Source organism: Pinus tabuliformis, chromosome 8 (genome assembly GCF_031772625.1).
Source record: "Pinus tabuliformis cultivar Carrire ecotype Pingquan chromosome 8, CPIR1, whole genome shotgun sequence".
NCBI lineage: Eukaryota > Viridiplantae > Streptophyta > Pinopsida > Pinales > Pinaceae > Pinus > Pinus tabuliformis.
The window spans coordinates 63,366,047-63,381,314 of NC_142294.1; the positions used below are offsets into that span (position 1 = coordinate 63,366,047).

At 38.6% G+C, this 15,268-nt stretch overlaps 1 protein-coding gene across 2 annotated transcripts in view; it reads left to right on the forward strand.

Annotated features, from left to right (window-relative positions):
• LOC149234171 (ADP-ribosylation factor-like) overlaps positions 1-15,016 on the forward strand; it is a 90,887-nt gene extending 75,871 nt beyond the window's left edge. For both annotated transcript variants that reach the window (XM_089371773.1, XM_089371774.1), the window contains exons 4-7: positions 13,917-13,976; positions 14,102-14,167; positions 14,270-14,472; positions 14,548-15,016. In XM_089371773.1, coding sequence (XP_089227899.1) covers positions 13,917-13,976; positions 14,102-14,167; positions 14,270-14,467 — 324 coding nt within the window. In that variant the 3' untranslated portion in view covers positions 14,468-14,472; positions 14,548-15,016. The remainder of the gene's footprint in view (positions 1-13,916; positions 13,977-14,101; positions 14,168-14,269; positions 14,473-14,547) is intronic.
• The last annotated feature ends 252 nt before the right edge of the window (positions 15,017-15,268 follow it).

Consider the following 15,268-nt stretch of genomic DNA (forward strand, 5'->3'; position numbering starts at 1 on the left):
AAACCGATGCCCTCATTCCGCTTTGGACTCCAAAACTCCCGAAGAGGTTTTCTCTGGTAAGAAACCTGATGTCTCACATTTTAGAATTTTTGGATGTCCTGTCTATTTTCATGTGCCGAAAGAAAAGAGAAGTAAGATGGATGCTACTGGGAAGAAAGGAATGTTTGTGGGCTACAGTGAGACTTCTAAGGCATATAGAGTCTATGTACCTGTTCAAAGGGAAGTAGAGATAAGCCATGATGTCACTTTTGACGAAGATGCTTCCCTGAAGAAAGTAGTAGATCTTCCTAGATCTGAAGAAAACCATGAAGAAAGACCTGGAAATCTGGAAGAACCCCAGGATGAGACTATGCCTGATGTTGAAGGGCCAATGGACCCTATTGATCCTTCCCCTTCTCTAGGAAAGAGGCCATCATGGCTCAGGGACACCCTCGAAGATGCTGAGGGTCATGCTGCCCCAAGGGGAACATTCCGAGAAAGCAAGAAGCCGTGTAGATACCAAGGGTATCTAGCTGCCATGAGTACTATTATACAATCTGAACCTGGATCTTTTGAGGAAGCCATCAAGCATCAAGTCTGGAAGGATGCTATGCATGAAGAATATGAGGCTATTATGAAGAATGATGTCTGGGATGTGGTCCCGAGACCGAAGGACAAATCTGTTGTCACCGCTAAATGGCTCTACAAGATTAAACATGGATCTGATGGGAGTGCTGAAAAGTTTAAGGCAAGATTTGTTGCCCGTGGCTTCTCTCAAAAGGAAGGAATTGACTATGACGATATATTTGCACCTGTGGCTCGATATACCACCATCCGATCCATCATAGCCCTTGCTGCTACGCAAGGATGGAGTCTTCATCAGATGGATGTCAAGACCGCTTTTCTGCATGGTGCAATAAAGGAAGAGGTGTATGTAGAACAACCTCTGGGATTTGAAGTTCAAGATCGAGACACTTATGTCTGCAGGTTGAAGAAAGCCCTCTATGGGTTAAAGCAAGCACCCAGAGCTTGGTATGAGAGGATGGATAGTTACTTGATGAAGCTGGGCTTCACTCGAAGCAATGCTGATCCAAACCTTTACTTTAAGGTTGAGGAAGGAAAGCCTCTCATTCTAGTGCTGTATGTGGACGACCTCTTCCTGACAGGTGATGACCCTCTCATTCATCAATGTAAGAGGGAGCTTGCTGCTGAGTTTGAGATGAAAGACCTAGGACTGATGCACTATTTCCTAGGCCTGGAGGTCTGGCAGAGACCTGGAGAGATTTTCCTTTCTCAAGGAAAGTATACTGTGAAGCTTCTGGAAAGATTTGGGATGGTGGACTGTAAGTCCGTGTCGACACCAATGGAACTCAACTTTAAGAAGTTGAGTGGCAGCGCTGCAGGGCCTATCTTGGCCAATCCTACTGAGTATCGTGAACTCATAGGAGCTTTGATGTTCTTAGTGAACACCGGTCCGGACATATGTTTTGCAGTGAATACTTTGAGTCAACAAATGGTTGAGCCTCATCATTTTCACTGGGTTGGTGCCAAGAATCTTTTGAGATATCTTCGGGGCACGATAAACCATGGGCTGAGATACACTGTCGGGAGTGTGATACTCCGGGGATATACTGATGCCGATTGGGCTGGCAGTGTGGTGGATCGTAAGAGCACATCTGGATGCTGTTTCAATCTTGGTTCTGCTTCGATCTCATGGATGAGCAGGAAGCAGAAGTCGGTGGCTTTGAGCACCGCGGAGGCCGAATACATTGCTGCTAGTATGGCCTGTTGTGAAGCAGTTTGGTTGAGGAAGCTCTTTAGTGAGCTGTTCCAACATGTGCTAGATACCACTGTAATACTTTGTGATAATCAGAGTGGGATTCGTATGACTGAGAATCCTGTGTTCCACGACCGATCCAAGCATATTGATATCAGGTACCACTTTATCCGGGATATGGTACAGCGAGGCGCCGTAAGGCTCGATCATATAGGAACTGATGAGCAGGTCGCGGATATTCTCACTAAGCCCCTGGGCTAACCTTCCGTGAGAGTCTTGGTGTCGTGGAAAGACCCTATGATGTGGGTCTTGTTGGACGATGAGCTCTGGGAGCTCTGGGGGGCTTTGGGGATAGCTTCTCGGAGCTATAAGCACTCATAATGCTTCTGCCCCACCCTTGTGATTATTGAGCTGGTTCGCCACTCATTTAATCTGTGCCCCGTATGCATCCTACCCATTGAGTTCAGGGCTCATGGGAAGTACCTCTCATTTGGCCAATGAGGTGTGGAAAAGCTAGAGACTATTAGCAAAGACTGATGGACGCATCAGAGATTGCCGTACTCTCTATCTAGGATGGCATGGTCCAACCACTTGATCTGGGATCAAGATTTGTGAGGTCTGGGACCTCTGGACTGATTATGTCAGTCAGGGAATGATGTCTTTGTGACTGACCCACTTCTGTTCTGAAATAAAGAAGCCAGCAAAGCAAGTTTCGGCGGGATGACTCACGATGTTAATTGCACTAATAGATGGAGTTCTCCCTAGTTGAGAGGGAGTGTTAAATTTGGACAACTAGGTCCAAACTCCATGTTCTGATGCTCAGATTAAGAGGCTAATATTTTTGTTGGATTCCTCTTTCTGAGAGGTGTAAAATCCATATAAAAATAGTCTTAATCCGATGAGCAGAACTTATATTTTGAATTTATTATTCTTAATAAATTATATGTGCAAAGTCAGCCAGTTTTGTAATGTAGGCTCACATGCCCAACAGATGTGTCACACACCCTCATTGATGGATATATATACAGGAAAAGTTGGAGAGAATTTGAACACAACACAACTCACATCTTCCTCTCTCATCCTAAAAAGTACGAGCTACCTGGAGGACGAATTTCAGCCACACGTGGAAGGACGAAGAGGATTTTTTTGTTGCTAGGGTTTCTGCTGCTAGGGTTTCGCAGAAGTTTGACCAGCGTTGACTTTGGTCAATGCTTGGTCCAAACAAGCTGAAAACTTGTGGGAGGTTCGATTTTTGAAGGCCGTACTACCTGGCACAAAAATCGAGGTCAAAGGGTTGACCGTTTTGCTACTGCGTTGACTTTTAGCTTGCTGCCCCTGCGTTGACTTTTCAGGACAGCATTGACTTTTGTAGAATTGACTTGGGTTGACTCATCTACTGGTTGGAGGGTTGTTGTGACACATGCTGGGCTGGCTGACCAAAGGAGACTTTGCTGGTTGAAGCATCCTGTTGACCGCCGAAACGAACACATACATTTTTCTTGTTTCTGATTTGTCTTTTGTAAGATCTGCTTATATGTTCTATCTGCATTTTGCTTATCTACTTGTATGATTGCTGTGAGAAAAGTGAAATTGCTCTTAGCATAGAACATCTACAAAACTTTACAAATACAGACAACAATAAACTTGGAATTAGATCTAGTTGATCAAACCCCTCTGCAGATTTGTCCTTTGATCTTGCTGGCTGCTTTGAATCTATCTCCATTTCTACCCAATCAGGGGAATTTTGAGTTAAAAATGGGCCTCAAAACAAAAAAATGTACTAACAAAATCAATTTTAAAAGAACAAATAATATTTAAGATGATGATGTCACCCCAGGGATAAATATTTTTGGAGGAAAAAGAGGAAAATTAAATTTTATAAATTCTATTTTTTTGTTTATCTACTTATAGGTTTACTCAGATATCAAGTATAAGCACTCATTCGATGTTGAATTCAATTATAACATATGCCTAAACTTGACATCTAAGTAAACCTAACCAACATATGCCTACACTTGACATATGAGTAAACCTAGCCAACATATGCTTACACTTGACATTTGAGTAAACCTACAAGGGGATAAGCTCAAGATACCAAAAGGAATAGTTTTTTATTTGTTTATCTAAATATTCTTCTTTAAACATTCATAATTCCTATTTTATTATTTTCTTAGGAGGTCCATTTTAGATTTCAAAATTCCCGTAATGCTTGCTTTCTTCCTCAAACCTCGTGCACTTGAATGGAAGCCACCCTCAACCTAATGATTGATATCTCACTTTTTTACCATGTCTTGTGCTCAAGATGTGTCTTCTCCCTAGCCCAACCTCCCCTTTATAAGTTTGAATTATTAACTGAATCCACATCCTTAACCTTCAAAGTGATTGATGATTGAGATTAGATCTCAACATTACTTGAGATCAACAGTTGAGATTCATCTAATTCACTAATGCAAATAATATTGTATTTCATTAGATTAACTTACTATATCTTATAAAAGTCAATTAATTTAATAATTAAAGTAATTGCTAAGGCTAAGGGTCATTTAGGTGAATTTCACACATTTAGACACTTACATGTGCAAAAGTACCTGCCTGAGCTACAAACATCAACAAGTTAGTGGGCTGGTGATAATAGTGGTGCAAACTAGGGGCAATATCTCTTTGTGGGATGTTGAGATCTCCAGAATTGATGAATGAACTTAAACCCCTATTCTCAAGGAAATACCAAAGCTTGAACCCTGACAACTTAGATTGTTTAGAATTTATACCTCTCTTTCAAGATATAAACACCGATTTTTGGTTATACCATGAATACATCAGAGTAGACTCACGTTATGATTCATACAACAATGATTATGAAATTTGTGTCAAAATGACACCTATTAGTTCCATACAAAATTCAAACACACACTTAACACCAAAACCAATTTCAAAACCAACCCAGGACTATCACACTTCAATTTAGATTAGTACTCAATTGAAAACCACACCAAAGGTGACTGAACTTATTGAAACCCTAACTTAACCGAAGACATGGCTAATCAATATAATCAAGCAACCAATGGAACAAGTTATGTAATCAATTGATCTTATGAGGCCAATCAATATAAGAAAAATGGCATTATAACAATCTTGCAATCAACTGATTTGGTGAAATTTCTTCCTTATGTTTAAGTGAAGCGCTGGGTTGTTGAGAATAGCGGTTCCACCTAGGGGACAATACCCTCTTGCACGATGTCGAGAACTCTAGAATTGATTAATTAATTTGAACAATTATTCTCAAGATAACCAAAACTTGGACCTTGACTTCCCAGATCGTTCATGTTTTAAGCCTCTGAGTTTCAAGAAATTAGACACTGATTTTTTGATTACATTGTGTACACATTAGAATAGATTCCTTGCTTTATGATTTTGAAAACCCTTATTATTAAATTGTTGAAAATTGGGATGAAATTCCTTGAATAAAATTTCATTTTTGACCTTTCTAAAGTGACTTTCTAAAATTAGGAAGACATGTCTATCTTTTCAACCATGACTTTCCAAAAATACTAAATCACCTTTCATCAATTTGTAATCATATATATATGATGGAAAATCACTGAACTTGTCCTTAATCTTAATTGTTTAAATTGTTTAAATTATGAAGAATGACATATGGGATGTTGTGCCGAGACCAAAGGGGAAATTTGTGATGACTTTAAAGTGGCTATTCAAGATCAAACATGGAGTTGATGGTAGCATTGAGAAATATAAAGCAAGGTTTCTGGGCCGATGGTTCTCCCAGAAAGAGGGAGAAGATTATGATGATATATTTGCACCCGTGGCTTGATATACAACCATTCGTTCGATAGTTTCTCTTGCCGCAAGTCAAGGAAGGACCCTTCATTAGATGGACGTGAAAAAACATTCCTTCATGGCATGTTATAGGAAGAAGTGTACGTTGAACAACCACAGGGATTTGAAGTAGAGGACCAAAAGACACATGTTTGCAGGTTGAAGAAGGCATTGTATGGTTTGAAACAAGCCCCTCGAGCATGGTATGCCTGCATGGATTGTTATTTAGTGAAGTTGGGATTCACAAGAAGCAATGCTGATCCCAACCACCACCTCAAGGTAGTCCAAGGTATGCCATTGATTTTGGTTTTATATGTCGACGATCTATTCTTGACAAGGAGTGAGCCACTGATGATCGAGTGTAAGAGGGAGTTAGTCTCTGAATTTGAGATGGACCTTGGACTCATGCACTACTTTCTAGGCCTTGAGGTATGGCAAAGGTTCGATGAGATTTTCATTTCACAAGGAAAATATGTCATGAAGTTGTTGGAGAGATTTGGAATGACAGAATGCAAGTCCCTGCCCACACTGATGGAAATGAATTTCAAGAAGTTATGTGGAGAAGCCGCGTGACTTGATTTGGCGAATCCATCCGAGTATAGACAAGTTGATTGGGGCTCTGATGTTCTTAGTGAACACCTGTCCGGACATATGCTATGCAGTGAACACGTTGAGTGAATTCATGACTTAGCCTCTCCATGCACATTAGATTGTTGCAAAACACATTTTGAGATATTTGCATGGGATGATCACCCTTGGTCTTGGGATATTTTGCCGGAGATGTTCGACTTCATGGATATACCAATGCTGATTGGGCAGGAAATGTTGTCGATAGGAAGAGTACATTTGGATGTTGTTTTAGCCTTGGATTTGCGATGATATCTTGGATGAGTAGGAAACAAAAGTTCGTAGTATTGAATACCGCCAAGACAGAGTAGATTGCCACTAGCATGGCTAGTTGCGAAGCAGTTTGGTTGAGGAAGCTCTTTGGAGAGCTATTTGAACAAATCCTAGACCTACAGTGATATATTGTGACAAAAGTGGGATCCGTTTGGCAGAGAATCTCGTATTTCATGACAAGTCCAAGCACATAGAGATTCGACATCATTACATTCGAGACATCGTGTAGAGTGGAGTTGTTAGATTCCATCATATGTCGACAGATGAGCAGATTGTTGATATTCTCACCAAGGCTTTGTCGAAAGGGAAGTTCTTGGTCTTTAGAGAGCAACTTGGACTGATGGATGTGACCCCTCCTGATAAGGGGCATCACTGATCGAGAACACTGAGCTAACTCTTCCCCTTGTCTGAGATTCCAGGGCGAGGAATTGAGATGGAGGGCTCTTGGGGTTGAGGGATCTCTAGACAATAGGGTCGTAGATGTTGCTCCCCTATCTGTCAGCTAGAGGGCTAGAGATGTTGGCTCCCTTATTGTGGTTTATGCAGAGTATACCCCAGTAAATATCATACCCACACGCTGGGCTTGTTGGGAATACCGCTCATCGTTTGGCCAACGGGTTGAGAGAGTGCTTGGAGGTGTACAACCCAAGCTGATTATGATGTAGGTGTTCTACCACATGGCTCTTGAGGGTCATTGTTGGGAAGACCAGTGGGCAATAGGATGGGTGCAGATGTGCTCCACTATGCGATAAACTCTATTGCTTGATATGTGGTAGAAGATGTTTTTCTCCTCCATGAGATTCCGAGTTGAGATGTGCTCCTCCATGTAGTTTCAGGTTGAGATGTGTTCTTTGATATTGGTTCGGATTGAGATGTTCTCTTCAACGTTATAGAGGGTGGTAGCTAATGCTCCCTGATGATTCTTCTTCTTTAGATTCGAGAATGCTTCAGTAGATAGAGATGAGCAGAGATGGTACATGATATGACGACATGATACATATGATTATTACATGATGCAGTTGAAATTTCTCCCTAGCTGAGAGGCAGTTTTAATTTGGCAACTTAGTGACAAATTCCAACCATGGGACTAAAGTTCTTTTCGAGAGGACCAATTTTGACTATTGAAGCGCTCAATTTGGACGAGGGAAAGTGTACTTTTGGATTGAAGCCCACAATGTCAAATTTGATCAGGTCGGCCCTAACAGGGAAATGTTCACCCTGGAAGCCTATAAATACGAATGATCTCAGGCTCATTTGGACATCATCAAGCATCTTCTTCTTCTCTTCTTCATTGATTGGTTTGCACAGGTCTGAGGCTGGGTTAAGAAATTTGGTTCGTACAGGTCTAAAGCTCGCACATGTTTTAGGGTTTTGGGTCACAATCGCAGGCTTGTCACAAGCAAATTTCGGATATAACCGCAAGCTTGCATGCTCAACAATGCGGTTGGAAGCTCTCAACCGCACACACACCTCTTTCTCCGTGTGGTTGGGCTCTAGGGCTGAAATTTGACATTTGACCGTAGACATGAAAAGTTGTCTCTGATCTATATTGATGCTAGGAACATATTTCTGAATGTTGTTGGGTTAATTTTGCTAGATGATTTTGTATTGGGCTCATTGTACTCTTTGCTGAACATTTTATGACAATCTAATAAGAAGAATTTCAATGTGTTTTCCCTGTAGTGGGTTTTTCCTTGGTCTTTGACCAAATCTGGTGTCTCTTGGTGATGTGTTGATTGTTTCCTGTCATTGGATTTACTGTTTTATCTTCAATTACCGTTGATGATTGGAAATCTTAATTATTGATGAAAGATTGCTAATACAAGAATTGATTTGGGCTTAAGTAATTGAAGCCTTAAATGAAAGGTACGTTTGTTGGTTATTGTTAGAATTCTAAAGCTTACAAAATATACGTACCTGGTCAAAGAAATATAGAATTTAGCAGGGATGTAACATTTGATGAAGATGCAACTCTTGGAAAAGCAAGAGACACTACTCTTCCTCTTGGTAATGTTGATAGTCAAGATGATGTATTTGAAATACAACAAGATCCTGAAGCTAAAACTGATCTTGCTGATGAACCCATGGGTCCTTTGGATCCTCCTCCATGTGATCCTCCTTTTAAAATGAGACCTTAATGGCTTCGTGACACTCTTCAAGATGCTGATAAACATGCCGCCCATAGAGGAACTTTCAGAGAAAGCAAGAAACCTTGTTAGTTCCAAGGATATGTTGTAGCCATGAACAACATTATTCAAGTTGAACTGTGCAATTTTGAAGAAGTTGTAAAGGCCCAAGTGTAGAAAGATGCAATGACTGAAGAATACGAATCCATCATTCATAATGATGTATGGGAAATGGTTCGAAGACCCCAAGGTAAATCTGTTGTATCTTCTAAATGGTTGTGTAAAATTAAAGATGGCGTTGATGGTAGTATTGAAAAATATAAAGCTAGATTTGTGGCTAGAGGTTTCTCTCAGAAAGAGGGAATTGACTACGACAAAATTTTTGCACTTGTTGCTTGTTACATCACCATCCGATCTATTGTAGCTCTAGCTGCTAGCCAAGGATGGTCTCTTCACCAAATGGATGTGAAGATTACTTTTTTGCTTGGCTTCCTTAAAGAAGTATTTGTGGAGCAACCACAAGGCTTTGAAGTACATGATCCAAAAACTTGTGTGTGGGCTGAAGAACGCCCACTATGGTTTGAAGCAAGCTTCAAGAGCTTGGTATGCTCGCATAGATAACTTTTTGACGAAGCTTGGTTTTACTAGAAGCAATGCAGATCCAAATCTTTACTTTAAGACAGTCCAAGGTATGCCTTTGATTTTGGTATTGTATGTTGATGATTTATTTTTCTTCGGTAGTGAACCTCTTATTCTCTAGTGTAAGAGGAAGTTAGCTTTTGAATTTGAAATGAAAGATTTTGGTTTGATGCATTACTTTTTAGGCCTAGAGGTATGGCAAAAATCTGGTGAGATTTTCCTTTCTCAAGGAAAATATGTTGTCAAACTACTCGAGAGGTTTGTCATCACTGAATGTAAGTCCATGAATACTCCAATGGAAATGAATTTCAAGGAGCTTTGTGATAAAGCTGCAGGACCTGATTTGGTTAATCCTTCTGAGTATTGTCAACTGATTGGGGCACTGATGTTCTTAGTGAACATTAGACCAGATATATGCTTTGTGGTCAATACTTTGAGTCAATACATGATTAACCCTGCTCATGCACGCTGGGTTGCTGCAAAGCATGTGTTCAGTTACTTACACGGGACCATCAATCTTGGATTGAGATAATGCTGAAGATGTAAGGCTACATTGATACTCTAATGTTGATTGGGTTGGTAACTCTACTGACAGAAAGAGCACATCAAGGTGTTGTTTCAGCGTAGGATATGCCATGATATCTTGGATGAGCAAAAAGCAAAAGTCTGTTGCCCTTAACACCACTGAAGCATAATACACTGCTGCTAGAATGGCTAATTGTGAGGCAGTATGGCTAAGGAAGCTCTTTGGAGAGTTGTTTGAGCAAGTATTAGATACTACTGTAATTTACTATGACAATAAGAGTGGGATTCGACTTGCCGAAAATCCCATGTTCCATGACAAGTCCAAACACATTGAGATCAAATATTGCTATATTAAGGATATGTTGCAAAGAGGAGCAATAAGACTTCACCATATATCGACTGATGACCAGATCACCGACATTCTTACCAAGCCTTTACCGAAAGGGAAGTTCTTGGTTTTCAAAGAGCAACTTGAACTGATAGATAAGACCCTTCATAAAGAGAGTGGTCACTGATGATAAGCTTTGGATGTGCGAGATCCTTGTCATGTGTTGACAAGTGGATTCCCCCAAGCAGTGATGAGCCTTGGATGTGCGAGATCCTTGTCATGTGTAAACAAGTGGATCCCCTCAAGTGTGTATGGGGTGATGGATGTATCTCCCCTATGATGATTCTACTTCATTAGATTGTAACATCATTGTTCCAAAACAAAGATAGTAGAGATCCTTGAATAAAATTTTACTTCTGACTTTTCTAAAGTGACTTTCTAAAAATAGAATAGAAAGTCATGTATATTTTTGCAACCACGACTTTCTAAAAATAGTAAGTCACCTTCCATCAATTTGTAATCATATATATATGATGGAAAATCACTTAACTTGTCTTTAATCGATTTCACTTGTTTAATTTTTAACTTAATCATTAATATTATTATTACTATTATCTTCTTTATGGTATTATTATATTATTACTAAAAAGAAATTCAAGTCTCTCAATCATGAGACTCTATCATATGTAACTCCCCTTAATTAATGCATATGTTACTCTCTCTCTTAATGGATTAATTCCTCTTTCTCTCTTAAATGCTCTTACACACCACTTACACTCTCTTATACACATATTATGATTCATCATAAGAAGATTCCTCTTACACGTCTTTAATGCATAAGTTACACTTCTCTCCTAATTGAATAAGTTACACTCCTCTCCTTTGAGGCATAAGTTACATTCCTATTTTGGCATCTGTCCTCCTCAATGCATAGGAGTTACTCCCTCATGAGTTCGACCTCCTTGGTCTTCCTATATATTTGTGTCTCTCATCCTCACTTGATACACTTGTGCTTGTGAAAGGAAAATTTGAACTTGGAAGAGAGAGAGAGAGAGAGTTGAAGAGAAAGAACAGATCTTGGAGAGTCAAAGTGATTTAGTGTTTACATCAGCTACTGCTATCAATGATCTTCTTCAGATTTGGGTGAACTTCGTCATTTTCTTATTGTACTTTGTATCTCTGCTAAACAATTGATTTCTAATAGAAGAAGAATCTGGTTGGGTTTTCCTCTGGTCATTGACCTAACTTCTCTGTCTCATTGAGTTCTTGGCTGTTTTCCATTGTGCATATGGTTTATGTTTTATCTACAATTACTTAACTTACTTTGTAGCATAAAGAAGTTATGGATTTAAGTGATTGTAACAGCATTAGAACTTCAGAATTACAACACATTTATGTCGAATGACACTTATTCCATACAAACACACCCATGTCACTAGAAACAAATTCAAAAATGAGTCGAAACTTTCACACACCAGTCTAGCCTAATGTTTAATACAAAACCACGCTAAAAGCGATGGAACTTATTGAAACCTTAAGCTAACCAATGACACGACTGATCGACATAATCAGCAACCAACAGAACAAGTCACGTAATCGATTGATCCTATGAGGCCAATCAGTACAAGTAAAAGGGCAGTATAATCAATCATGCAATCCGCTGATTTGGTGAAATTTCTTCATGTGCTTGCCTGTAAAGCAACCCAACAAGTATGCTCGCTGCAACTGTGAACATCACTGTTCACTGCTTTGTAATAGGAATGCGGAAAACCCAAGTGTTTTTAAAGACAACCCTTGAAATATGTCCTCCATCCATGGCTTAAAAGGATTAGCACAAAAGCTTGTATCCAAGCAGTGACTAAACTTAGAGTCAAGTGCAGAAATAAAATCAGATTGTAAAATGATTATCGAATCTGAAAATTTCTTTTGTTGTTTGGCAATAACAGCTGTTGTTATCGACTCCATCCTGTTGGAAAAAATCATATTTCATCCACAGCTTAAAAGGATTAGCACGAAAACTATTATTGTGGTAAGGATTAAGCCAGTTTTTTGAAAAAGCAGGATCCGGATACGGAAAAAAACATATATTAATTTTTAAATATATAGTTTCAGAATTAATATATTATTAATAAATATTAATTAAATTGTTATAAAATAAAAAAATTATATATAAAATTTTAAAAATAATGTATCATAATATTCAAATTTTAATACTACTATTATATTTAAATTAAATGACCATTAAAGTTACTTTATGGAACTTACTTGAGGACAACGCCCAGCGCATAAAGAATGAGGACTTGACTTCATCAAAATGGCTCTACTTGTTAATACTAATATAATAGACTCTAAAGGAGTTTACTATTTGTTTATTCAATTTGATAGTACGAAGTCGCACGTTCTATTTTTTTTACGCTTTAACTAAAATAAAACTTAATTAGAATATCTAAACGGTCGTAGCATATAATTTATAATATGGTCAACCAAAGAAAAAATTAATGTACTATCGCAGCCAACTCCCTTGTTAATTATTAGCTACGCCGGTTTTTCCATTATCACGTGGTGATAAGTACGCTGACTTGGAACCTTGTTAATTATTAGCTACGCTGGTTTTTCCATTATCACGTGGTGATAAGTACGCTGACTTGGAATTTTGCACTGATGTCGAACAGTTTTAGACATTGACAGATGCTGGGCAGATCCGAATCCGAATCGGTCTCCAATATGGAATCTTTGGATCCAGCCATTGGGGCTGACGGATCCGGTAAACTGTTAGAAAAAAACAATCTTCTTATGGAACTGAAAGCTGTTATTTTACTGGACTAATATTTAAGCTGGCTACTTTTCTTGAATCAGCAATTTCATAAGCTAGGAAGGGTAGCTCTTTTGCTGATTCTGTTTTCCAGTTTGATTTCTTGCACCTCTTCATGCTCAGACTTGAAACGATCACTGAGAAAAGTTTTTAGGTCAGGCTCTAAGCTTTCTTCTTCTTCTTCATAACCATTAGTATCTCTATCATAAATGGGCATATCAGGATGATGATCATGTGTCCATGGGCTTCTTCATATTCTTTTCTTCCTCTTGTGGAATCAGAATCAGGAGGAATATTTCAAACAACTTAAAGGGCTAAGTAATCCACGGACCATAGGAAAACCCTGTTAAAAATTAAAATAGCTCCATCAATATGCTTGGCAAGGTCATCACATTGTTTTCCATCTTCTTTATAGTCTTCAAATAAATATGCAATGGATGGAAATATGACACAAACATCCTCTCAGCGAGGAGCTTCGCATGCCCTACTTCATGAAGATACAACAAAATTATTTGACTTTAGGAAATAAACTGTTCCTCTACCCGCTGTCCTCTGATTTCTGGAACTTCATCACTGAGAATTTGGAGATAAGACTCATTCTCAAATCAGACTTGAGAATTTGACATGGAATGCGGACTCAGACTCAACTTGGATTTGTGACTCGTATTAATGAAAAATATATTCTATTCTCAAATTTAGGTTATGCTTTTTCTGTTTTTGTTTTAATTATTAAATAATAAATTTAAACCCCTTTCCTTTTTTGCTTAATTTATTTCAATGAGTTTTAACCAAGTTTAGCCTGATTGAGTCGTAGCCTTACTCTCTGGCTTTGCAAAGTTGGCCACTGAGTCGAGTCTGGATGAGTTTTAAGACAAGGGATCATTCATATGCTTAGTTATCATTGTTACGTTTGCTAGTCAGTAAATTATGATGGAAAGAACCATTCCATTTTGATGAAAATCACCATTTTATACTGATTAATTTTCAAATGTGCAGATATATGTTGTTGATTCATTAGACAGGGAGAGGATTGGGAAGGCCAAAGCAGAATTTCAGGTTTTGATTTTGTTTAATGTGATATTCTTCATGCAGTTATCATTTATTCCAGCGCTTTCTTGACTTTTTGGATGCTGTTATTGTCATTTTAATATTATATTAAAGATTTGTTTTATCATGCACAGGCCATCATCAATGACCCCTTCATGAGGAACAGTGCTATCTTAGTATTTGCAAACAAACAAGATATGGTTTGTACATAGGTTTAATTTTGCTTTTTTTGTGTTCCACGCGAAGCTTGATTTCTATTATCATTCAAACATTTGATTGTAATTTCTGGCGGTTTTAAATAGAAAAGTGCAATGACTCCAATGGAAGTATGTGAGGCTCTTGGGCTTTATGATCTACGAAATAGGAAGTGGCACATTCAAGGTACCTGTGCTACAAAAGGAGAAGGCTTATATGAAGGACTGGACTGGTTGGCTACGACTCTGAAAGAAATGCAAGCTAGCGGACTATCTACGGCAGTTGGTGGTTCAAGAATCGGATAAACATGGTACGTCTCTTTCCTGACCGTATGTTAGCTCCCTTTTGCTATAATCACTGATGACAGACCCTTTCTAATTGGCAGGGACAATGCTGGAATTTGGAATGGCAGGTATCCATTTTATTTGTCATGCGTCTATAACTTGGATATTTGTATCCTACATATTTATGTGAACGAGCATCATGCGGTCTCACACATGCTGATTGGAAAAGCCATATGCGTCATGTACCCTTCGCGATTGCCGAGTTTCTTTCTAGCTGCACAATTATTCAATTGTATGCCCAACTTGCCCTTCGTCCAAATACTTTGTTGTATATTTTAGCTATGTATAAACTAGCCCTTGCATAAGCCAAGGTCAAATTGCACAAATACTTGCAGATTACTGTATGACAGATTTCTAGTCCCTATGGGCTATTGTTCACTCGCTGTGCGAGAATATGGAGGTTTCATTTGAGTTAGACGCAACGATCTGAATTTTAATTTTTATTTTTCCGGTGTAAAAAATATTATTGCTTGGTTTACTTTTTCTTATTCAAAGTTTGTGACACCAGAACATGTATATAGTCAAATCTTAAATTTTTTTTTGTGGTGTATGTTTTGTTTCAAGCATTTTCTTCAAGCTTTCAACATAATAAAAATTTGTTGTGTGGGTATAATAATACTATGTCATAACATAAATGTAAATGGTACGCCTTCAAAGTTTGTTGAAGTTTTTGTGTGGATAACACCATTATCTCACACATATAAATCATACACTTTGGCAAAAATGTTTTTGTATGTCTGTCTCTATATATATGCAAACGGA